Below are 24,972 nucleotides of genomic sequence, written 5' to 3'. Positions count from 1 at the left end.
GTGATGGGTGGCAGCTTGATCTTGTTGTTTTCAAGAAGGGTCTTGAAGATGGCTGGAACGTCTTCGTCCTTGAATGAGTACTCTTTTTGGAACCTCGGATCCAAACTATTCTGCTGTCTTCGGAGCTGGTGTTGTGACGTTTGATTAACGTCAATAACTGTTGTGGGTGCCTTTCCTTCATCATGAGACACGAGACTTGAATTTAGAGGGTTAACCATTGGTTGGTTTCTTCCGACCTTCCTCCTTCTGAGGAAGCGTTCGGCCTGTTCTCCGCGCACCTTCAACTCTTTCCAGGTATTAAGTGGCTCTACTCCCATAACGTCCAAGATGTTAATGGACAAGTTGTTATGACAGGTTTGCAAGACGAATTCCTCCGTGATGGGATCCTTGCAGTTCATTGCCTGATTGCGGAAGCGTTTGATGAAGGTATCCACCGATTCTCCGTCTTTTTGTTTCTCATCGAAGAGTGTCCTGACCGACACTTTGGTGTCATCATCGAAGAAATGAGCGAGGAACATGCTCTCAGGGTCCTCCCAGCTGTTGATGCTTCCGGACTTGAGGCGGCGGTACCAATCGAAGGCGGGCCCGCGAAGGGTGCCAACAAATGACCGGACCATCAGAGACTCGTTGCCAGAGATCACTCCCAAATGGGACTTGAAATAGATCAGGTGCTGAGTGGGGGAACCATTCCCGTCGAACGGCGTGAAGTTGATCAGCCGGATACGGGATCGAATCCCACTCTTTCGGGTAAGGACACGGAATGCCGGTCTTCTTCACCTCTCGAGCAGACATCAGGGCGTCAATTTTTCTTTCGAGATCCTTCATCTTTTCGGCCTCATCTATATCCTATTTTGGATAATTTTCGAGAGGAATAATACGGCCACCCCCAGTGTTATCATCATTGGTGGGCCCACCCCCAGTGTCGTTATTTTTAGTGGGGCTACCCCTAGTATTTTTGGGCGGTGCGTCAGCCATGATGATTTCGTCCACTTCCGGATCGCTGTCAATTGCGGCGTTCTGGGTGCGACGGCTGGATTCAACTAGCTGATTTGATAAAGCTCGGATTTGTTGGTCGTGCATTTGTCTCATCTCCCGCATAGCCATTTCCATTTCAATTTTGAATGATTCTTTCTGCTTGGCTAGAGAATCCTCAATGATTTTGGCTATTTGCTCGGTGTTGATCATGAACACTTCTCGAGCTTGTCTTATGCTAGACGTTATATCGTCGGAGGCGAGTGCGGAATAAGAATCTGAGAGTTCATCATCGGAATGGATTCCTTCATGGATCCCCTGATAATCGTTATATCCAACGGCTTCTAGCTGAAGCTGAGCTATTCCCGAATTGATTCTTCTTCCTGGAGAGAAATCAGGGTTGGAACCACTTGAAACAATCGGAGATTTTCCCTTATCAACCATATTGACGGTAACCTCTGGGAATTCATCATCTCGAACAACCGATCCTCTTTGGTGGAAACGCCTCGATTTGGGCTTCGTCATTCCATCGGAGATTCTCTCGAATATCGAGACCCTCTGCGGAGCGGTCTTGGGGCAGCTACACGTTGATAATACTGCCCTGATAATTTTGATATACGGACAATGAGAGTCTGTTTCTCAGGTACCTTTATTTTGAGATTTATTCGTACCTCCAGCCCGATAGTACAACTCATCGACGTTGCGGTCAGAGTAACCTATCGGCTGTTTACATAGATTCTCAGGTATAACTCGTTCGTCTGTCTGATGCGTTTTCCTCTGAGTAAACATTGCCTTGTTGGCGTCTGCAAGAGTTGCACGTTTGGAATCACACCTTTGTGAGGGTGAAACCTTAACGGGCTCCTGATTTTTTGCACGCACCGCCAAGCGGGCCGTTGCAGAAATCCATTTGTTAGGAGGTCGCGTACGACCCCCAGTCCGGATGTTGGCTCGAAGCTCCTTCAACGATCTCCAGCTTTCCTTAACAAGCGCTTTTCCTCGATTCTCAGGTAGAGCACCGATACGATCCTTCAGAGGAATCCTAAACTTGGGGAAATCCACGCTGCGGTAGGGCTTTAACAGAGGTTCGGGATCTGAAGTTGACGAAGGCCGGAGAGCAACGTCGTCTGCTTTTGCCTTAGGCGCTGATTTGGCTTTTGGCACCCAAACTTGTTTGGATCTCGGCGATCTCTTAATTGCCTCTTCCTTTTGCATTTCTTGTGCTTTCCTCACAAGGGTCCGGGCATACGCAAGCAAGGTGCGGCGCTTCTGGATTCGCTCCTCAAGAGTAGAACGGGTTCTTTGGACACGAACCCATCCGTTAATTGGAGATCGAGGGGAGGATTCCGATGCTGGTCGTGGCGACAGATTAGCCACTTGGCGCTTTCTGAGCTCCAGATCTGCTTGGTAATGGAGACCATCCATCTGATCCAAAGCCTTGGCGAATTGGCTGATAGAGTTGGCGCGCCTTCAGCAGTCGACTCCTTAATCGTGAAGGAGTTCAGATCTGCAAATTTGGCTTCATTGAACGCTGGTGGATCATTGCAAGGTGCAACAGCAACAGCGGCGGAGAGATCATCTTCTTGGATCTTCATATCTGAAGACCAGCAGATCTTTCTGGAGGAGGAGGCACTCCTGCGTTTGCCAGGAGAGGCGGATCTGGAGGAGGAGGAGGAGAAGTACTCCTCGAACTTTTGCTGGTCGAATTCATATTCGACCTCTTCGAACACCGGGATCTTGATCGTCGGCTGCGGCACGACAGCTTCGGCAGCGAAGCTGTTGGCTCCCACTGTGATCGCTAGTTTGTTTGCGGAGAAAGTTGTTGTTTTCATTGCTATCGAATCTATTACAACTTTAGTCGTTACAATAAACTTGAATAAAATAAAAAGTTGATCTTTTTATAAGATCTCCTTACACAATGAAAATAAAACAAGTTTATAACTTTATCAAACAAGTGCATAGATCGTTCATCGGTCTTCTGCTTGCGTGGGTGTCTTTGCCTGTGCCGGGGTTTATCCGTGGACCACCGTCGATCAGATCTGATTGCTGAAAAATTGGGCAGAGCTTCGTCGATCCGTGAGGAGATCTAGAAACTTAAAGCGCCTATCTCGGATAAAGCGAGATATTTGCTCTTCTTAGTATCACCGCAACGGGATAATACTAAGGATCGGGTACGGGTGATGTAGATCTGACGAAGAACTCTCTCTCTTGCGTTGAAGAACTAGATCCGATCTCTCCTCCTCCTCTCTTGAAATCTGTGCACTTTAAGTCTTCAATCCGGCAGGGCTTCGCCGAGGCACCAAAATTCCAGATCTGAAAAAATGAGGCCTAAGGCTTGTATTTATAGGCATGAGGGATAACGGAGCGGTTAAAACGGACTACAGGGCCCAAATCCGCGTTGGGACACCCCTGGGGTGTCCCGGAAAATCCGAGACACCCCTGGGGTGTCCTGGAAAATCCAAGACACACTTGGGGTGTCTCGGAAATTCCGAGACACCCTTTGGGTGTCTCGGAAATTCCGAGGGTGTCTCGGAAATTCCGAGACACCCCTGGGGTGTCTCGGAAACCTAAGGGGCACCCCCAACACACAACCTCATTGATTACTAAATCTCGTAATTTTCGTTAACCTTGGTCCTTTGAATTTCATTGATTACTAAATCTCGTAATTTTCGTCAAATTAACTAACTTGTTCAATGACTTCAACCAACTCTATTTACTAAGGTTTGCTTTGACGGTTTGAATTCCTACAATATGATCTTCCTTTGGGTCAGATTTTGGGCCATAAAATACTTAATACTATTAAAGAACTTTATAAAATTTTGGGCCTGACAAAAGCCTGAAGCTTTTGTCAGGCTTTCAGCCTTGTTATTATGCAACCAAACGGGGCCTAAGGGGCACCCCCAACGCACGATCTCATGTATTTCACGAAATTAAATTCACGTGGGTGCTCTCTAGAAAAGTCAAAGCTAAGACATTAAAATAATGCTCATAGTTAGCTTACTAACTCGGCTAGACACTCTTGGGTTTTATTGTGGTGATTTTGAAAGCGCTGAATTATTAGATTGGTATTTTTATTAGCACCATATTCTCAGATATAGTTTTTTTTTCTTTCACTTGCAGTATTACGAAAACTAATATCACCATTTGACGTGAATTTGATATTTATGTCATATAGGAAAAATAACCAAATTACTTTATTTAGTAGTAGAAAAACATGACCAAAATTGAAAATGATCATTTTGTTATGAGCACATATCAGAATGAATTGTAACTTTTTTGCTTCTCATTTCCAATCACATCCTAATTCATTATGGAATTTATTTTAGTTTCAAATTTGTTGGTGAATCGCGATGCGTTATTTACATTTTCCGATTGACTGGAGTACAAGACTGTTGCAGACGCAGTGCTTTAAAAAAAAGTTTTTGGCCATCGTATGAAGAATGCTGCAAATTGCAACAGCCAGCCCCCCCCACCACATACTTCTAAAAGTCTTGGCATTAAGCAATCATACGGTATCGTACTAACAATCAAGTTTCTTACATACTTCTACTCTTTCTCACGATTTATGCTTTTGCTTGAAAGGAACTTGAATCCACTCCAAATACCAAACAAGGCCTCAAAAGCTTAGGTCCACTTTCCAGCCCTTGGACCTGCAATTCGTAGGGGGAAGAGAAACTAGATTGCTAGATTGCTAGAACCCATCATTATGGCATACTATTAGCCGCTTTTACGAACGAAAAACGCATATTCTGCAATATATCACCGCTATTGGGTGATAGCGTAGCGGGAAGGAACTGCTAACGCTATTAGCGCCGCTATTACGGGACTATTTACCGCTATTTATAACAGTATTGAAGTGTATCCTAATCAATAACCATATGAAATACGAAGTGGCTGAAGAGAACTCATGCCCATAATTCCTTAAAGGTCCTTCTACTTTCATTCAATCAAACTTACAAGGCGTGCAAAAATATCTAGTTGACACCTGTAAGTTTTTAACATAAGACCATGTGCCTTAAGATATAATTGAAAAATAAATCACTCGCTAAGTCGTTCACTTCAGTCAAAATTCTTATCCAAAAAGAAATCTTTTGATTGTTCCTTTAGGTTTAATTCTATTTTTCCACCAAGCATTTTGAAATTTGACTTAGATATTCCGTTATAATTTATTACATCAAACTGCGTATACACACTATTGCACAATTTTAGTTGATCATGATATATTTGTCCCTTAACGACTTCCAAATGAATACGTGTTTGTTAACGAGTTCTTATTCCACTCCTTTTTCCTCATCGATATAAAAAATAAAACAAAAACAAGAACGTACAGGTTCCAATCTTTAACATCAAACCGCCTACAACTGAGACTGTGCGTTCCAATCTTTAACATCAAACCGCCTACAACTGAGACTGTGCCTTAGTTGACACTTCACAGGAAATCTACCCTTTTTACCAGAAGACAAACCCTGGTGCCTTAGTTGACACTTCACAGGAAATCTACCCTTTTTACCAGAAGACAAACCCTGGAATATTGGTCAGCATCCAAAAAGATTGAATCTTTAACATCCAAACACTGAGTTAACTTCTCCACAGAACAAGAAAATAACCTTCATCCTCATTTCATTCTTTGGTCCTCATACAGCGCCACATCTGAACTACTTATGATGTCGAATCCCTGTAGATCTTCATCGAGGGTCTAACCAACTAGAAAGTAAAAAACTCAAAAGCCATAGAATTAACTAAAACTAATTTCGTCACCTCGGAGTCCTAAGACTTGGCGATATCGACAAGGATCTTGGCAGCAGGGTGAACGATGTCGAGCAGCTTCATGATCGTAGCCCCATCGTTAGAGATCGTGGTGTTGCCCTTGTCGTCGTGGATGAGCTTGTCCATTCCCCTCGGGCCGAGAGTTGTACGGACGGTGTCGGCGACGGCGGTGCAGGCGTTGATGTTGCTCACTACTTGCGCTTTGCCCTGCGACATGTCGGTGCCTTCCTTTAGAAGTATGATATGAGGCTGGAGCATCGCCGCCATCGCGCTGGGTGAGATCTAGGGTTAGGGTTTGGAGAGGAGGAGAAGTTGGAGGGAGTGGATTTGAGAGTGTTTCGAGAGCTTCAGGGTTTTAGTTTGCGGGAGAGGGGAATGGGAGGGTCTGCCGAGATCTAGGGTAGTTAACGGGTTAACGGGTTTCGGCCAAATTCCTGACCTACCCAATTAGAGTTAGGGTCCTAAAATGCAAATTCCTCATGAGAGGATAGTCTGACGAGCCCCGAAGGCTTAACCGTCTTTTTTAATAAGCCCTCGAGTTTCTGTTTTTGAAAAAGAAGCTCGTAAGTTTTACTCCATTCTTCTAAGAAGTCCTCAAGTTTCTTTTTTTGACCACTAGGCCCCTAAGTTTTACCCATCTCTTCTGAGAAGTCCCTGATTTTTACCCCACCCAATTCTTCTTGTTAGGCTGGAGGTTTTCGTTAGCAGAAAAAGAAAGTTAGGTGCTTCTTAGAACAAAGTGCTAAAGCTTAAAGGGTCAGTTGTTAAAAAAAAGTTGAGGGCTTCTTAGAAGGAATGGGTAAAAGCTAAGAGCTTTTTAGAAAAAATGGGTAAGACATAAGGTGATCTTTAGCCTATCTTCTCAATTTCTAATTGTGACCATTTTTCCTTTTTTTGGAGGGAACTTCCTCACAATCATTGGGTGTCACTAAGTCCCCGTTTGGTTGCAAAATAGAAAGGCTGAAAGCCTGACAAAAGCCTGAAGCTTTTGTCAGGCTTTCAGCCTTGTTATTATGCAACCAAACGGGGCCTAAGGGGCACCCCCAACACACGACCTCATGTATTTCACAAAATTAAATTCACGTGGGTGCTCTCTAGAAAAGTCAATGATAAGACATTAAAATAATGCTCATAGTTAGCTTACTAACTCGGCTAGACACTCTTGGGTTTTATTGTGGTGATTTTGAAAGCACTTAATTGTTAGATTGGTATTTTCATTAGCACCATATTCTCAGATATAGTTTTTTTTTCTTTCACTTGCAGTATTACGAAAACTAATATCACCATTTGACGTGAATTTGATATTTATGTCATATAGGAAAAATAACCAAATTACTTTATTTAGTAGTAGAAAAACATGACCAAAATTGAAAATGATCATTTTGTTATGAGCACATATCAGAATGAATTGTAACTTTTTTGCTTCTCATTTCCAATCACATCCTAATTCATTATGGAATTTATTTTAGTTTCAAATTTGTTGGTGAATCGCGATGCGTTATTTACATTTTCCGATTGACTGGAGTACAAGACTGTTGCAGACGCAGTGCTTTAAAAAAAAGTTTTTGATTTGGCCATCGTATGAAGAATGCTGCAAATTGCAACAGCCAGCCCCCCCACCCCCCCACCACATACTTCTAAAAGTCTTGGCATTAAGCAATCATACGGTATCGTACTAACAATCAAGTTTCTTTCATACTTCTACTCTTTCTCACGATTTATGCTTTTGTTTGAAAGGAACTTGAATCCACTCCAAATACCAAACAAGGCCTCAAAAGCTTAGGTCCACTTTCCAGCCCTTGGACCTGCAATTCGTAGGGGGAAGAGAAACTAGATTGCTAGATTGCTAGAACCCATCATTATGGCATACTATTAGCCGCTTTTGCGAACGAAAAATGCATATTCTGCAATATATCACCGCTATTGGGTGATAGCGTAGCGGGAAGGAACTGCTAACGCTATTAGCGCCGCTATTACGGGACTATTTACCGCTATTTATAACAGTACTGAAGTGTATCCTAATCAATAACCATATGAAATACGAAGTGGCTGAAGAGAACTCATGCCCATAATTCCTTAAAGGTCCTTCTACTTTCATTCAATCAAACTTACAAGGCGTGCAAAAATATCTAGTTGACACCTGTAAGTTTTTAACATAAGACCATGTGCCTTAAGATATAATTGAAAAATAAATCACTCGCTAAGTCGTTCACTTCAGTCAAAATTCTTATCCAAAAAGAAATCTTTTGATTGTTCCTTTAGGTTTAATTCTATTTTTCCACCAAGCATTTTGGAATTTGACTTAGATATTCCGTTATAATTTATTACATCAAACTGCGTATACACACTATTGCACAATTTTAGTTGATCATGATATAATTGTCCCTTAACGAGTTCTTATTCCACTCCTTTTTCCTCATCGATATTAAAAATAAAACAAAAACAAGAACATACAGGTTCCAATCTTTAACATCAAACCGCCTATAACTGAGACTGTGCCTTAGTTGACACTTCACAGGAAATCTACCCTTTTTACCAGAAGACAAACCCTGGAATATTGGTCAACATCCAAAAAGATTGAATCTTTAACATCCAAACACTGAGTTAACTTATCCACAGAACAAGAAAACAACCTTCGTCCTTATTTCATTCCTTGGTCCTCATACAGCGCCACATCTGAACTACGTATGATGTCGAATCCCTGTAGATCTTCATCGAGGGTCTAACCAACTAGAAAGTAAAAAAACTCAAAAGCCATAGACTTAACTAAAACTAATTTCGTCACCTCGGAGTCCTGAGACTTGGCGATATCGACAAGGATCTTGGCAGCAGGGTGAACGATGTCGAGCAGCTTCATGATCGTAGCCCCATCGTTTGAGATCGTGGTGTTGCTTGTCGTCGTGGATGAGCTTGTCCATTCCCCTCGGGCCAAGAGTTGTACGGACGGTGTCGGCGACGGCGGTGCAGGCGTTGATGTTGCTCACTACTTGCGCTTTGCCCTGCGACGTGTCGGTGCCTTCCTTTAGAAGTATGATCTGAGGCTGGAGCATCGCCGCCATCGCGCTGGGTGAGATCTAGGGTTAGGGTTTGGAGAGGAGGAGAAGTTGGAGGGAGTGGATTTGAGAGTGTTTCGAGAGCTTCAGGGTTTTAGTTTGCGGGAGACGGGAATGGGAGGGTCTGCCGAGATCTAGGGCAGTTAACGGGTTAACGGGTTTTGGCCAAATTTCTGACCTCCCCAATTAGAGTTAGGGTCCTGAAATGCAAATTCCTCGTGAGAGGATAGTCTGACGAGCCCCAAAGGCTTATCCGTCTTTTTTAATATGCCCTCAAGTTTCTGTTTTTGAAAAAGAAGCTCGTAAGTTTTACTCCATTCTTCTAAGAAGTCCTCAAGTTTCTTTTTTTGACCACTAGGCCCCTAAGTTTTACCCATCTCTTCTGAGAAGTCCCTGATTTTTACCCCACCCAATTCTTCTTATTAGGCTGGAGGTTTCGTTAGCAGAAAAAGAAAGTTGGGTGCTTCTTAGAACAAAGTGGTAAAGCTTAAGGGATAAGTTGTTAAAAAAAAAGTTGAGGGCTTCTTAGAATGAAATGGTAAAAGCTAAGAGCTTTTTAGAAAAAATGGGTAAGACTTAAGGTAATCTTTAGCCTATCTTCTAAATTTCTAATTGTGGTCATTTTTCCTTTTTTTGGAGGGAACTTCCTCACAATCATTGGGTGTCACTAAGGCCCCGTTTGGTTGCAAAACAGAAAGGCTGAAAGTCTAACAAAAGCCTGAAGCTTTTGTCAGGCTTTCAGCCTTGTTATTATGCAACCAAACGGGGCCTAAGGGGCACCCCCAACACACGACCTCATGTATTTCACGAAATTAAATTCACGTGGGTGCTCTCTAGAAAAGTCAAAGCTAAGACATTAAAATAATGCTCATAGTTAGCTTACTAACTCGGCTAGACACTCTTGGGTTTTATTGTGGTGATTTTGAAATCGCTGAATTATTAGATTGGTATTTTTATTAGCACCATATTCTCAGATATAGTTTTTTTTCTTTCACTTGCAGTATTACGAAAACTAATATCACCATTTGACGTGAATTTGATATTTATGTCATATAGGAAAAATAACCAAATTACTTTATTTAGTAGTAGAAAAACATGACCAAAATTAAAAATGATCATTTTGTTATGAGCACATATCAGAATGAATTGTAACTTTTTTGCTTCTCATTTCCAATCATATCCTAATTCATTATGGAATTTATTTTAGTTTCAAATTTGTTGGTGAATCGCGATGCGTTATTTACATTTTCCGATTGACTGGAGTACAAGACTGTTGCAGACGCAGTGCTTTAAAAAAAAGTTTTTGATTTGGCCATCGTATGAAGAATGTTAGGACTCATGTGTATGAGCCTACTTTTGAATCTTGTTTTGATGATGTTGCAAACAATTTATAATATGTTTTTCAGTATTTGTGTGTTGTTTCAGGTTAAGTAACTCCAGAGCCTCAGTTATGTAGAAGCTCATTCAACTCAGTCAGATCCAAGATTTTGCTTCTCATGCATATCAACTTGGTACAACTAGCATAGGACTTTATGTTGTGTGAATACATCTCAAGCTCAATATCCATATAACACACACATTTGTTCTTAATGTGATTTTATCAAATATACTGAGATATCAGTGTATAGACTTAATTTTAGCTATATTCAGTTTTTGTTAAGTCTACAAATTCATTTAAAAATGCCTCATATCCTTGTTTATCTCATTTGTTCAAAACTAAGAAAATTATACACTCATTTTACATGTTTTTAGCAAAACCATGAGATTTTTCAAACAGTGTATCACATTTGGAAAATTCCTTCTGGAATACACTCATATATATGTTTATAAACTATTTCCAAAATTTTACATTTTTTGGAATTTGTTTGATATTTTTTAACATGGTTCAATGTTCAGCTTTTCTGCATTTCTTCTGATCAGTGCACGTTCAGTCGACTCATAAGTCGACTCATAAGTCGAGTTATAAGTCGACTCACGAAGTGTTGTGGAATTGTCATTTTTATCTGCTGAGTCGAATCATATAAGTCGACTCACTAGTTGACTCATGAGTCGACTCATAAGTCAACTTACCAAAGAGCCGTTGCACAGTAACGGCTAGTTTGCTCTTTTATGTGTTTGGGGCTTCTTGGTCTTTTTCCTTGGGCTTTAGCTGATGTATTGAGATGCTATATATACCCATATATTCTGAACTCTTTAAAAGTACCCAAGAAGTTTTCTTAATCAAGTTTGAAAGAGTTTATCTTGTGTTTAAAGAGGTGTTTAAGCCTTTGTTTAGTTTGAAAAAGAATTGGCATTACAAGGAGGAGCTTGTATCACTTGTTGAGGAAATCATCCTCAATATCCAATCATCCTCTTCTTGTAGAGAAGTGTTTCTAACTCATCTTTCTAGCACTCAATTCTTGTTAATCTTATTGCTAGTTGGATTTCATTTAAACTCATTTATTACACACACTTTGAGCTTGATTATATTTCATACAATATATTGTTGGGTAGTGGTGTGTGATTTAGTGAGTGTTGGGAATTTAACGCCTAAATCCCTAATGCAACAGAAACGTAGAATAGAAAAAAGTACACCAAGATTTACGAGGTTCGGCAACTGCCTACATCCTCGGGAGCCACACAGATAATTTCTTATTAATCAAACAACAAATTACAAATCAAGAGCAAATCCCAAAACTGAGATTTCTCAAATGAACACTGTAGCTACAGTGTTAATAATTAAAGGGAATAAACCCCTTCAAAGGGAATAAAAACCCTAATTAATTTCTCTCTCTCTCTCTTTCTTAAACTTTTCTTAATCTCCCCTCAAAGGAACATGAGAGCTGGAGATGAAATAAAATCACTGCTGTGATTTAAAAGGAGGGGGGGCCGAAAGAGGTTGAGAAAAAACGCATCTGCGTTTTTGATTGCCGCCAGAGAGAAATCGGGGGAGAGGAAGCAAACCAAACCCTAGGGCACAAAGGGGTTTATATAGGAGGATTGGAGGGCTGGCGACAGCCTGTCGCCAGCGGATAAGCCCGACGCGAGGGTCGGAGGCCAAACGCGGGGGTCGAGTCGCTCAACACGAGGGTCGGAGCGCTCAACGCGCGGGTCGGAGCGCTCAACGCGAGGGTCGCTCGCACGCGGAGCTCGAGGCTCGCCTGAACCTCGTCTGCAGCTTCGCCCGCGCCATCATCGAGCTCGCCTGGGGCTTTCGCCGTCGACTTCGCCTGAGTCGACGTCCACGCTCGTCGGAGCTTCGCCGGAGCTCCTCGCCGCAATTGAGGTTTGATCTACACCCCATTCTAACAGTGAGTGTGAGCTTAATTGAGTTCTCGTCATTTGTAGAGAACAACCGAATGAAATGCTGAATTCTTCGCCAAGTGTATCGCACTCTGGCTATCAGTGTGCAAAACATTCTTCTCCTGTTTGAATCCCAGCTCTGTTAACAAACCCTGAAGCCATATCATCTCTTTACTGGCTTCAGTCACTGCAACGTACTCAGCTTCTGTAGTGGATAGGGTAACGATCTTCTGTACCTGTGACATCCAACTGACAGCTGTAGTTCCAACGGTGAATACATAGTCGGTGCTTCTTCTTCGGTGATCAACTTCGCCGCCGAAGTCTGCATCTACGTACCCTTGCACTTCTACCTCTCCCTTACCAAAGTGCAAACACTTCTGTGTGGTGCCTCGTAGATATCTCAGAATCCACTTGACCGCTTCCCAATGAGCTTTTCCTGGATTCCACATAAACCGGCTGACCACTCCCACTGCATGGCCAATATCTGGTCTCGTACAGACCATTGCAGAATATATCTCGATCTGCAAAATACTGAAGACCATACAAAATATTACGGTTTGAACATGCTATGTTTTACAGAAAATTGAGGTATGTACCTGAGTTGCAAGGTAGCCAATTGCCAATCGCGAGAGGACGATTTTTGCTCCACTCTTGACACACTTATCTAACTTGTCGTAGATGATATTCTACTCAACATCAACTATTGACTGATACTGCAGTGGATCTGATAGTCTACAAATGACTTATAAATTGATTATAAGAGAATTGACTGATACTGCAGTGGATCTGATAGTCTACAAATGACTTATAAATTGATTATAAGAGAACCATAAAACATGATGAAAAAACATATTAACAGTAAGAGAACCATAAAACATGATGAAAAAACATATTAACAGAGCACATTTATTGGAGTTGATTTTACCTGGTTTCAGCATTTTCTTTCTCTGATTTCAACTCTAATTCAATGTTTAACATAAGGATTTTTGGATTCAGAAACTTCTTTGGCTGCTGCTCAAAACCAGCATAAGAGAATGTCTTTTTGAAAGCAACACCATTAACAAGAAATGAATCCCTCATAGTACCCCCTGGAACCTGCACCAGAAGCCGTAATTTAAACTTCAAAAACCTTTACTACACACTAACTCATTGCAAGCAATACCTTTAAAATTTCATCCAGTAGAAATTAAATAATTCCACATCATTAGGGTGCAAAGCCCCCCACCCACCCAACCCCCAAAGCAAAAGAATAAGAAATAAGATATAATAGTCATAAAACAGATGGCAATAAAGATGAAGAGTTGTTTGCCTTAAGACTTGACTCAGAAAATAAATTCTAAACCTAAGCAATAAGAAGTATTAGATTCTACATTAGCCTCCCAAATTTTATGCCAATGCTCCAGATTCAAAAGTTATGCACTTGGAATTAACGAGTAAAACGATCTTTTCATCTAGAAGCTTTAATCAAGACAGTAAATACACAACAGGAAAAAGAGACGAGTTATTAACCATATGCATGATGAAACCTTACAGTACCCAAAATTTTACATCCACTTCAGAATACCGATTGCTTTCAAAATGTACTTCAGATGTCGCGCACATATAACCAATAACCCCGCCAATGCACAAACCCACCCACCCCCAGAAAAAACAAATATCAGTTAAGACCTTTTGGGTTTCAAATGCTAGAAAACTAAACATAATTGAAGCATGAAGTTCCAACTTCTGAGAATAGAACAATCAATATATGTTTAGATGCTAACAAAGCTGCCTTAATGGGTGTTAGAAACTTAGAATTAATGTTATCATGCTTGCAGTTGTTATCAATGTCATTTAAAATTTAAAATGAACTTAATGAGCACCAAATCATATGCGAAAAAGCAAATATACGCGTGTAAGGATTGATGAGAATAACCTTTTTTATTCCAAGTAAATTTAATCTATCATCATTTACAATAGCAAGGACAGCGTCCACAACCATTTCAGCAAAAAATTCTTTTTCGCCTCCTATTAATTTTGATGATAGTGTTGTAGCAGCACATTTTGCCAATAAGGACTTCTTTTCCTCAAGGCTCTTCCCTTCTATGCTTACAGAGAGCTCTTTAACTTTGCTAATGGCCTATAATACATGGTATAATATTCAGTTCAGTGAACAATAAACTACAATATATCATGCAGACAGTCACTAATACACTCACCAAGTTGCCTGCAGATCGGTAGCTTCTAATAAGATTTTGAGGATGGACACCATCCTCAATGAAATGGTTTGCCTCTTTCAGGAATTCACCTGCAAGCAGCACGACTGTAGTGGTACCATCACCAACCTGCAACAAGCCAGAACATAAGACTACAGATTATCTTTCACAAATAATACACAAAATTAGATGTGACAAAAATTGTGCAATGCTTAAATTGTAGATATAATGCTGTCACCAAGCATTTTGAAATTATCCAAAAAGAAATCTTTTGATTGTGAAAGATTAAATCTTTAACATCCAAAAAGATTGAATCTTTAACATCCAAACACTGAGTTATCTTCTCCACAGAACAAGAAAACAACCTTCGTCCTCATTTCCTTGTAGATCTTCATCGAGGGTCTAACCAACTAGAAAGTAAAAAAACTCAAAAGCCATAGAATTAACTAAAACTAATTTCGTTACCTCGGAGTCCTGAGACTTGGCGATATCGACAAGGATCTTGGCAGCAGGGTGAACGATGTCGAGCAGCTTCATGATCGTAGCCCCATCGTTGGAGATCGTGGTGTTGCCCTTGTCGTCGTGGATGAGCTTGTCCATTCCCCTCGGGCCGAGAGTTGTACGGACGGTGTCGGCGATGGCGGTGCAAGCGTTGATGTTGCTCACTACTTGTGCTTTGCCCTGCGACGTGTCGGTGCCTTCCTTTAGAAGTATGATCTGAGGCTGGAGCATCGCCGCCATCGCGCTGGGTGAGATCTAGGGTTAGGGTTTGGAGAGGAGGAGAAGTTGGAGGGAGTGGATTTGAGAGTATTTTGAGAGTTTCAGGGTTTTAGTATGCGGGAGAGGGGAATGGGAGGGTCTGCCGAGATCTAGGGCAGTTAACGGGTTAACGGGTTTTGGCCAAATTTCTGACCTCCCCAATTAGAGTTAGGGTCCTGAAATGCAAATTCCTCGTGAGAGGATAGTCTGACGAGCCCCAAAGGCTTATCCGTCTTTTTTAATAAGCCCTCAAGTTTCTGTTTTTGAAAAAGAAGCTCGTAAGTTTTACTCCATTCTTCTAAGAAGTCCTCAAGTTTCTTTTTTTGACCACTAGGCCCCTGGTGTGTCTCGGGAGCGCAATGACAGATTGTTTTCTAATAAGCAGAAGAGTTCTCTTGCCCTCTTGAACAAAATTGTGACTTTTTCAACATTTTGGCTAGGATCTGAGGGGATCTCTGCTCGAGCTGCCAGATTACAAGAAAGAAGAAGAAAAGAGCTGCTGGTTTCAATTCTGCCAAAGTTACGGATTTTGGGTCTAAAGATGGTGCGGTTGCAGTGATTCAATTGGAATGAGTCTCTCATATTCAATGGAAACGCTCTTGGTTTTGCTTGAAGGATTCTCTGTTCTTCTGTTTTGTCTTTTTTCTTTTGACAAACTTGTTAGAACAGATAGTTGGGGGAGGTTATGTCCTTTTTTTCAGTTTTATACAGGGAGATGGGGGTATATTTCTGGTAGTATGTTCTTGTGAACTTTAGTACATAGGAGTATGAACTTTTTTTGTAACAACCACTTTATCTTTTAATTTAGCTGGCTGGAATACCTTTGGGGTATTCCATCCTTTTTCTCAAAAAAAAAAACGGGTTAACGGGTTTCGGCCAAATTCCTGACCTACCCAATTAGAGTTCGGGTGCTGATTTGATGATAGTGTTGTAGCAGCACATTTTGCCAATAAGGACTTCTTTTCCTCAAGGCTCTTCCCTTCTATGCTTACAGAGAGCTCTTTAACTTTGCTAATGGCCTGTAATACATGGTATAATATTCAGTTCAGTGAACAATAAACTACAATATATCATGCAGACAGTCACTAATACACTCACCAAGTTGCCTGCAGATCGGTAGCTTCTAATAAGATTTTGAGGATGGACACCATCCTCAATGAAAGGGTTTGCCTCTTTCAAGAATTCACCTGCAAGCAGCACGACTGTAGTGGTAATAAAACAAAAACAAGAACGTACAGGTTCCAATCTTTAACATCAAACCGCCTACAATTGAGACTGTGCCTTAGTTGACACTTCACAGGAAATCTACCCTTTTTACCAGAAGACAAACCCTAGAATATTGGTCAACATCCAAAAAGATTGAATCTTTAACATCCAAACACTGAGTTAACTTCTCCACAGAACAAGAAAACAACCTTCGTCCTCATTTCATTCCTTGGTCCTCATACAGCGCCACATCTGAACTACTTATGATGTCGAATCCCTGTAGATCTTCATCGAGGGTCTAACCAACTAGAAAGTAGAAAACTCAAAAGCCCTAGAATTAACTAAAACTAATTTCGTTACCTCGGAGTCCTGAGACTTGGCGATATCGACAAGGATCTTGGCAGCAGGGTGAACGATGTCGAGCAGCTTCATGATCGTAGCCCCATCGTTGGAGATCGTGGTGTTTCCCTTGTCGTCGTGGATGAGCTTGTCCATTCCCCTCGGGCCGAGAGTTGTACGGACGGTGTCGGCGATGGCGGTGCAAGCGTTGATGTTGCTCACTACTTGTGCTTTGCCCTGCGACGTGTCGGTGCCTTCCTTTAGAAGTATGATCTGAGGCTGGAGCATCGCCGCCATCGCGCTGGGTGAGATCTAGGGTTAGGGTTTGGAGAGGAGGAGAAGTTGGAGGGAGTGGATTTGAGAGTATTTTGAGAGTTTCAGGGTTTTAGTATGCGGGAGAGGGGAATGGGAGGGTCTGCCGAGATTAGGGCAGTTAACGGGTTAACGGGTTTGAAGTTTGGATACAGTGGTCTAGTGGATACAAGGGAGATTCTAATATGAAGAGAAGAGTTTTCATTTGCTCTCTTATATGGTGTGTCTGGCGGGAGCGCAATGACAGATTGTTTTCTAATAAGCAGAAGAGTTCTCTTGCCCTCTTGAACAAAATTGTGACTTTTTCAACATTTTGGCTAGGATCTGAGGGGATCTCTGCTCGAGCTTCCAGATTACAAGAAAGAAGAAGTAAAAGAGCTGCTGGTTTCAATACTGCCAAGGTTGCTGATTTTGGGAACAAAGATGGTGCGGCTACAGTGATTCAATTGGGATGATCCTTTTATATTCACTGGATATGCTCTTGGTTTTGCTTGAAAGAAACTTTGTTCTTCTGTTTTGTTTTTTGGTTTCTTTTGACAAACTTATTATATCACGTATTTGGGGGAGGTTATGACCGTTTTTTTCCAGTTGTGTACAGGGAATGGGGTATTACTACTTGTAGTATTTTCTTTTGAACTTTAGTACATACTCTTGGTTGGGAGTATGAACTTTTTTTGTAACAACCACTTTATCTTTTAATTTAGCTGGCTAGAATACCTTTGGGGTATTACATCCTTTTTCTCAAAAAAAAAAAAAAACAGGTTAACGGATTTCGGCCAAATTCCTGACCTACCCAATTAGAGTTCGGGTGCTGAAATGTAAATTCCTCGTGAGAGGATAGTCTGAGCAGCCCCAAAGGCTTGTCCCTCTTTTTTAATAAGCCCTCGAGTTTCTGTTTTTGAAAAAGAAGCTCGTAAGTTTTACTCCACTCTTCTAAGAAGTCCTCAAGTTTCTTTTTTTGACCACTAGGCCCAGGGCCGGTCCGAACATATTCGGGGCCCTTGGCAAAGTTAAAAAATGGGCCCTCTTAGTATCAAACATTCAATTTGTAACAACGATATTTTATTTTATTGAAATTAAATATAAGATTACAAAATTACAAAAACAATTTCTTCTAGCATTGTTTGATGCAAAGTCGTTAATAATGGAATCAATATCTATGTTTTGTAACATCTCATTCTCGATGCATAGCATTGCTAAATTGTTCAATCTTTCTTGTGCCATTGTTGAACGCAAGTAGGTTTTGACCAACTTCAACTTTGAAAAACTTCTTTCCGTTGAGGCTACAAACACAGGCAAGGTTAATAAGATTCGATAGGCAATTGAAACATTTGGATAACAATCAACATGTTTAACAAATTCCAAAATTTGGAGTGATGTCATTGACACATCTGGTAATGTATTTTGCAACACTCTTAATTCAGAAAACATATCATTAAAGTCAATATCAGATGAATCATTATGAGATAAAACTCTTTCAAGGTAATTGCAAGAATCTCTTAATTTATTATCATCTAATGGCTTCAAAGTATTTGAATCACATAAAAATCCAAAAATTCTTTCAAATGTCTTCAATTGTTCAAATCTCTCTTTCAATGAAGTGATTGCCATATCCACAATAATAAAAAAATAATTAACTCTAAAAGACTCCTCGTAATCTGACCCACGCGAATTTAATTCCGAGACACCTTAAAGAGCTTAAACTGTGTAGACCCAAGGTTAACGCGTGGCAATGAAAGTCAACTTACAACGTTCGAAACCCTAGGGTCAACGTCGGTCAACGCGTAACCCTAGGTCAACGCCGGTCAACACGTTGCGTTCAAAAAGTCAACGCACGACGTTCAAAACCCTAAGGTCAACGCCGGTCAACGCGTAACCCTAGGTCAACGCCGGTCAACGCGTAACCCTAGGTCAACGCCTGTCAACGCGTTGCGATAAAAAAGTTAACGTACAACGTTCAAAACCCTAAGGTCAACGCCAGTCAACGCGTAACCCTAGGTCAACGCCGATCAAATGCGTTGCAATCAATACTCCAATAAGGATAACTCAACAACACTACGCCGGACAACGCGTCAACGATCGATGGTCAGCTCTATGTTGAACCAGCAAACACGAGCTAAAGATCAGAAAATCAGGAATCGACTTCAAGTTCAGAATTCCGACAACGGTCAGACAGAGCTAAAGATCAGAAAATCAGGAATCGACTTCAAGTTCAGAATTCCGACAACGGTCAGACAATAAATGTAGCACTAGAACCCTTACAGACATTCGACGAAGCACCGAATAGCATGAAGGATTGAAGGAATCAAGAACAGAAGCCATTCCAAGGTCCCGTTACACCGACTGAAGGTTGGGACAATCATATCCAAAGTATTCCAGACTCTTCTATAAAAGAACGAGGCTGAAATACTTTGGAGGGGGTATCTGTAGGCATATAAAATTGCTTATAGGTCCCTTAGCACAGCTCGGCACAAACCGACGAACCAACGAGGCGACGAGATCGACGAATCGCACGCAAGCAACGGAATACATCCATTCGCGTGTGGAATCAAGCCAAGTGTTCGGGAAATCAACGAGTCATCGAACCTGTAGAACGGATTTGAACTCAATCGCAAAGCGGATTTACTACCAAAATCAGAGTTCAGATCAAACGCGAAGCGTACGGATCAAATCACTAAACCCCGTGAAACCGGACAACCGACGCAAACGGCGAAACACCCGGCCCAAAAACCAAGCCACAAGGGTGGCTCGCGTGGTCGAGCCACCCAAGGGTGGCTCGTAGCCGAAGCCACCCCAAGGCTGGGCTCGGCATAGCCAAGCCTACCCAAGGGTGCTCGCGGACCGAGCCACCCAAAAGGTGGCTCAGTGGCCGAGCCCCTAATGGGCTTCGCCATGCCCGACGCACACCGAGCCACACTCAGATCTGGGCCCAGATCCGCTTCCAGAGACTATAAATAGAGAGGGAGGTTCATTTTTCAAGGGGTTGGAACTTTTGGAGCCGAAACTCTGCCGGATTGAGAATTGGACTTGAACTTTCGAAGCTTTGAAGACTCGACTTCCAGATCTGGTTCTTAGCGATCGTCCACACCAAATAAGGCAGGAGTTTGAGAGATATCAGATCTGAGATCTGCACGGTTTCCCTCCGGATCAAAGCTTGGCCTTTGATCCTGAGAACTAAAGGCTATTATTTCCTTGGTGAAATAGTACCCCCGGCTGTTATTTCCTTCGTGAGATAACACCCGTCATACCGTGTAGATCCGACCGGATCTAGATCGTGCGGTGGTCCATGGATTAACCCCGGCACAGGCAAAGAACCCACAAAAGCGAGTGACCACAAAACAGGAGCTCGCGATTCGTTCGACATAAAAGGAAGGTTGTAACTTTTTCTTTTTCTTTTGATCTCGTTGTAACCGGATCTTATAAAAAGACTGGATCTTTGTAATCGATAAACTATTACTAAAGAGTGTACAATGACTTCAATGAAAGCTACGATTTTTCCCGCGAACAGGATGATTATGATGTTTTCATAGCAGCAAAGCAATACCAAGAGATATTAGCAAAGCAATTCCAAGAGAGTGACTTCAGTCAAGAAGAAGAATTCCACTCTTCTAATGATATATCTCTTGATACTGATCTAGCAGAAGAAATATCTCATACATGGGACAATTGTGATATGCCATGGTAAATTCCGCATATGATTTATCTTAAATGACTTAAACCTCAAGTCAATCAACACTTAACAATATTTTTAGTTTAAAACAATTAACTTTTATGGTAATTTTATTCATAGCTAAAAGAAGCAACTGCAGAAGACTTGACAACAAATATGTTTATACGTAGTTTGCTACTTTGGATCCCTCTTTGGATACTTAAGCATGAAGAAACTTTTGTCAAAATGCTACTCTACAGTTTGCTACTTTGGATCCCTCTTTGGATACTTAAGCATGAAGAAACTTTTGTCAAAATGCTACTCTACCTAACCTCTTGTAGGTTTTGACAAATTTGCTCAAATAGGACCCACAAGTCATAAAGGCATCCTAGCATAGTTTCTCTTTACCTCTATAAAAGGGTGGGAGAACTCATGAAGAGTGGAGGCTTTTTGGAGAGTAAAGTGAGATCCTCTCTTTAGAATTCCCGAATTCCCTCTTGTTCTTTCTTTTAAGTTTTTAGTCTTTAGTTTGAGTTTGAGTGAGGCTTGCTTTCAAGTTTTTTTTTTAGTGTTTGTAAGATAAGTGTGTACTAGTACTACTATTCCGGTGCTGAGCAATTCATCACCGAGCTGCTGGTTTATAATTTTTTATGTTTATTTCCATCAAGTATGTAAGTGTCTCTTGTTAATACTACTACTTAGTTTGCTTCCGCCGTTATTGTTTATTACTGTTCACGATGCTACTGTTCATGTAGGATTGTTTTAATTAGTTTCAGCACGTGGCTTTGACTAAAGCTGACAGGTAAGTAGGGGACTTACTGTTTTATTTTATGAAATCTGAGGTTTGATTAATCATGATCTAATAAAAATAGCTCAATGTTATATTTTTATTAGATATTTCTTTCTCTAGAATGTCACGGTGATGTGTAATTTGTGCACTTTCCCAACGTGCAAACTAAACTGATTGTGGATTTGGGTTTTATGGTGGAAGGGAGGACTTTATGCATGAGCTTATTAGGGATCTGTCTGTGGTGTTAAAAAGACTGGTTGTTTGTGGGCTTAAACGAAAAACAAGAGAACTTGAAAGCAGGGGAACTAGTCATTTGTTGAATGATTAGTATGGTCCACTTCTCTTACGAATCAAAGGGTGAGAAATAATACAAGGAGACGCAAGGGAGCCGGCAAACACGGAAGGGACTACTTTGTTTGAAACGAAGCCAATTATTTAGACACTATTCTTGTAATCCTCAAAATGCCTAGATTATCAGGGTTATAAAAAAAATGTAACTCTATCCAACTACTTCTCCCAATTATTGTCAAATTTTGGCTTAAGAAACAATATCCTAATGACGCACCATTCAACAAAAGTCCTTACATTTGCTCTTCAAAATTTTGGCTTAAGAAACAATATCCTAATGACGCACCATTCAACAAAAGTCCTTACATTTGCTCTTCAGATCGCATCAGAAAAGATGAATGAACGACCTTAGTTCAAATATCAACACATGAAACAAAGAATATAGAAAATTTCCTAATATTTAATTTTCTTGGGTAATTATTATGGAATCCCTCTTCAGGTTTGACAATTTATTGTGAAACTCGTAATATTATTTTTTTCATTACAAAATATAATGCTGTTTAAAAAAATTAAAACTTATTTAATTTCTACATTTTTGTGTAAAATATTTCACCATAATGATCTTCTTCTTCCTCAAAGTATTGCAAAACTCATCTCCCCCCTCTTCACATGAAGCCCACGTAACTATGACCACTAACTAAAAAAAATATTAATAGAAGATCAATGTAATCTCTTCAACCCTTTGATTTACACTTTGTACCGTGTAACTTTCAATTTCTAATCTATGTCTTGCCTTTGGGAGAAAGGGAAAGTATGTTAAGAGGGGGAAGAAGGGGATAGTTTTGGAATATAAATAGGTTCTAATAGATTTTTTAACGGTAGGATGTCTTGGAATGAAAAAGTATCATTAAGGGGCTCTCATAATAAGCCATAAAACCCAAGGAGAATACTCTATGTAGTTGTTAGATTGATTTTTTACTACACATCCTAAAATTAGTTTTTTCAAAATTAGATAATTAATTAATTAATTATGTTTTATATAATTTAAAATCCTAGTTAATTCACTCTATATGAGTTGAGCTAGCTTACTATTAATAGTATCCAATATGTATAAACTATCAATTCAATTTTGAATATCAGAGCCTAAAAATAAAAATTCAAACTAGTGGATGTAATTTATTGCTCATGAATTATTTAGGATTAAAATATCAAAAGATTTCAACTCATTAATCCATGAATGTTCCTATATGACACTTAGAATCAAATAGCATTTGATATTTTTGCGTTTGCATAATAAAGGATGTTAGGATGTTGTTCGTATAATATCTCTTGTTTGAATAATAATGAACTCTTATTTACTATTGATATGCTTTGTGAGATGATATATTTCTGGTATAAATAGGTACGAGCAAGATGCGGTTCTAAACGATACAAAACTCTGCATGAACATTGAATTCAGCCTTCAGACCATCGATGGTCAAGAGGCAATTGTCGATGATTAGCATCTCATTGATGGTTACAGGAGCTAGTTGGAGAAAAAAAGAAACATGTATTGGCACTATTTATAGAGAACCATCAATAGTTACAGGAAATAATTGAAGAAATACATGAATCTGAATCATCACTATCGATGTCTACAACCATCAATGATCGACAATGGATCATTAATGATCGTGATCCACAGTCGATGATTATGACAAAATTTGGCAATTTTTAAAATATAATCTTAGTTGTTCGTCAACCTGTTTGATCTCTTATTTGCACTTAGATTTGGGTATCTCTTTCCTATCGTATTAGGGTCTATTTAAGGAGAGTTGCAGACCATAATCAACATTGAAGTTCAATGAGGTAAATACATAAAAGAAGAGATCTTTATTCTAGGGTTGCAGACCATAATCAACATTGAAGTTCAATGAGGTAAATACATAAAAGAAGAGATCTTTATTCTAGGGTTTGAGAGAAAGAGTTGACCAAATTCCTTGAGCCTCATTTAGCTTCTTCTTGGTGAACTTTTCATTGCAATTTGATTTAGCAAGAAGAATTGCCCTACACTTACATTGTGACACCACTTTTTTTATAGATTTTCATCTTCATTGGTTTGAAGAACGGTTTGCCAAAGGACTATAAGAGATTGTTTTATTTGTGCTTAATTATTTTTTGGGGTTGTATTTCAAACTTGTGAGTTTAACTGCATACTCAAGACGGGGTAGTTGAGGGTTGGGCTAGCCAGGACTAAGTTTGATAGCATACTCAAGCTAGGATACTTAAGGCTCAAGCTAGATAAAGTTAGGTTTCTTCCTGTCATTGTGAAGATTCAGTCAGGTTAGACGACTAGTTTCTGGTAGATATTAGGGTGTGGTCTTTAAAGCCTTCTAAATAGGGTTGTAATTCAGGTTAACTATAGTCATAGTGAAGAAGGCCCTTCACGAGAAGGAAGAGTGGATGTAGGATTTATATCAGAACTATTATAAAACTCTCTTGTGTTCCTTTGCTGTTTTGGTTTTTATTTTTCACTTATTATATTGTCGCTGCATTTTATGTGTTTAGTCGTAACATTGTAGCAATCCTATTCACCACCTCTAGACTTGCATCACAATTCTAATAAGTGATATTAGAGTCTTGTTACCCATAATTAGGTATCACAACCTCGGGTAGAGATGTCAAGCCTTACCATTGCTTTTGCCTTTCTTGAAAGTCACGCCATCAACCATCCCCGACTTTTTGATGGCACCAATTACACATATTAAAAATTATGTATGAAAGTATTTTTCTTATCTACTGATTTTGATATCAGAGAGTGTTCAAACACAGATGTCATAATCCTATTTAGGATAAATAAGGGGTTGTTATTGAAATTCCTTTGGATAAATGGACCTGTCAAAAAAAAAAAAGACTTGCTCTTATAGTTCAAAAATTATGAATACTTTATATTACTCTCTTACTGCTAAAGAATTTAACCGTGTCTCTAATTGTACTACTGCGCAATAAATTTAGAATACATTAGAAGTTGTTCATGAAGGAACTTCGCAGGTAAAAGAGGCCAAACGTATAATGTTGGTAAGCAAGTACAAAAACTTCAACATGAAGGGCTCGGAGAGCATTCAGGATATGTTCACGCGATTCACTGACATTGTGAACAAATCAAAAGCCTTAGAGAAGGATTAGGAAAATAAAGAGTGGTGCAGGAAGATCCTCTGATCTCTATCTCACAATTCGGAACCTAAGGTAATGACTATTGAAGAACTTCAAATTTTTCTAATCTATCTCTTGATGATCTTGGTAATCTTATCATATATTAAGTTAGGATAAAAGAAAGAGAAGATTCCTCATAAGAAGGCTCAAAGAAATGTTAGCCCTAAAGCA

The 24,972-nt window shown here is 40.1% G+C and overlaps 1 protein-coding gene across 1 annotated transcript; it reads right to left on the bottom strand.

Annotated features, from left to right (window-relative positions):
- LOC109846138 (T-complex protein 1 subunit eta-like) lies at positions 12,826 to 15,066 on the bottom strand. Its single transcript, XM_020415362.1, has 5 exons — positions 14,732 to 15,066; positions 14,270 to 14,395; positions 13,987 to 14,190; positions 12,997 to 13,166; positions 12,826 to 12,865 (listed from the first exon to the last, which is right to left on the bottom strand). The coding sequence occupies exons 1-5, from the start codon at positions 15,005 to 15,007 to the stop codon at positions 12,826 to 12,828; spliced, it is 816 nt and encodes a 271-aa protein (XP_020270951.1). The 5' UTR covers positions 15,008 to 15,066.

Source organism: Asparagus officinalis, chromosome 6 (assembly GCF_001876935.1).
Source record: "Asparagus officinalis chromosome 6, Aspof.V1, whole genome shotgun sequence".
Classification (NCBI taxonomy): Eukaryota; Viridiplantae; Streptophyta; class Magnoliopsida; order Asparagales; family Asparagaceae; genus Asparagus; species Asparagus officinalis.
Note: the sequence above shows the minus strand (reverse complement) of the source record. Positions and strands in the feature narration are given on the sequence as shown.

Coding starts and splice junctions, on each gene's coding strand:
- LOC109846138 (XM_020415362.1), bottom strand. CDS start 15,007: ATGGCGGCGATGCTCCAGCCTCAGATCATACTTCTAAAGGAAGGCACC. Junction 13,167..13,986: donor ATTTACTTGGAATAAAAAAG/GTTATTCTCATC, acceptor CTTCTGGTGCAG/GTTCCAGGGGGTACTATGAG. Junction 12,866..12,996: donor AAAGAAAATGCTGAAACCAG/GTAAAATCAACT, acceptor AGTCATTTGTAG/ACTATCAGATCCACTGCAGT.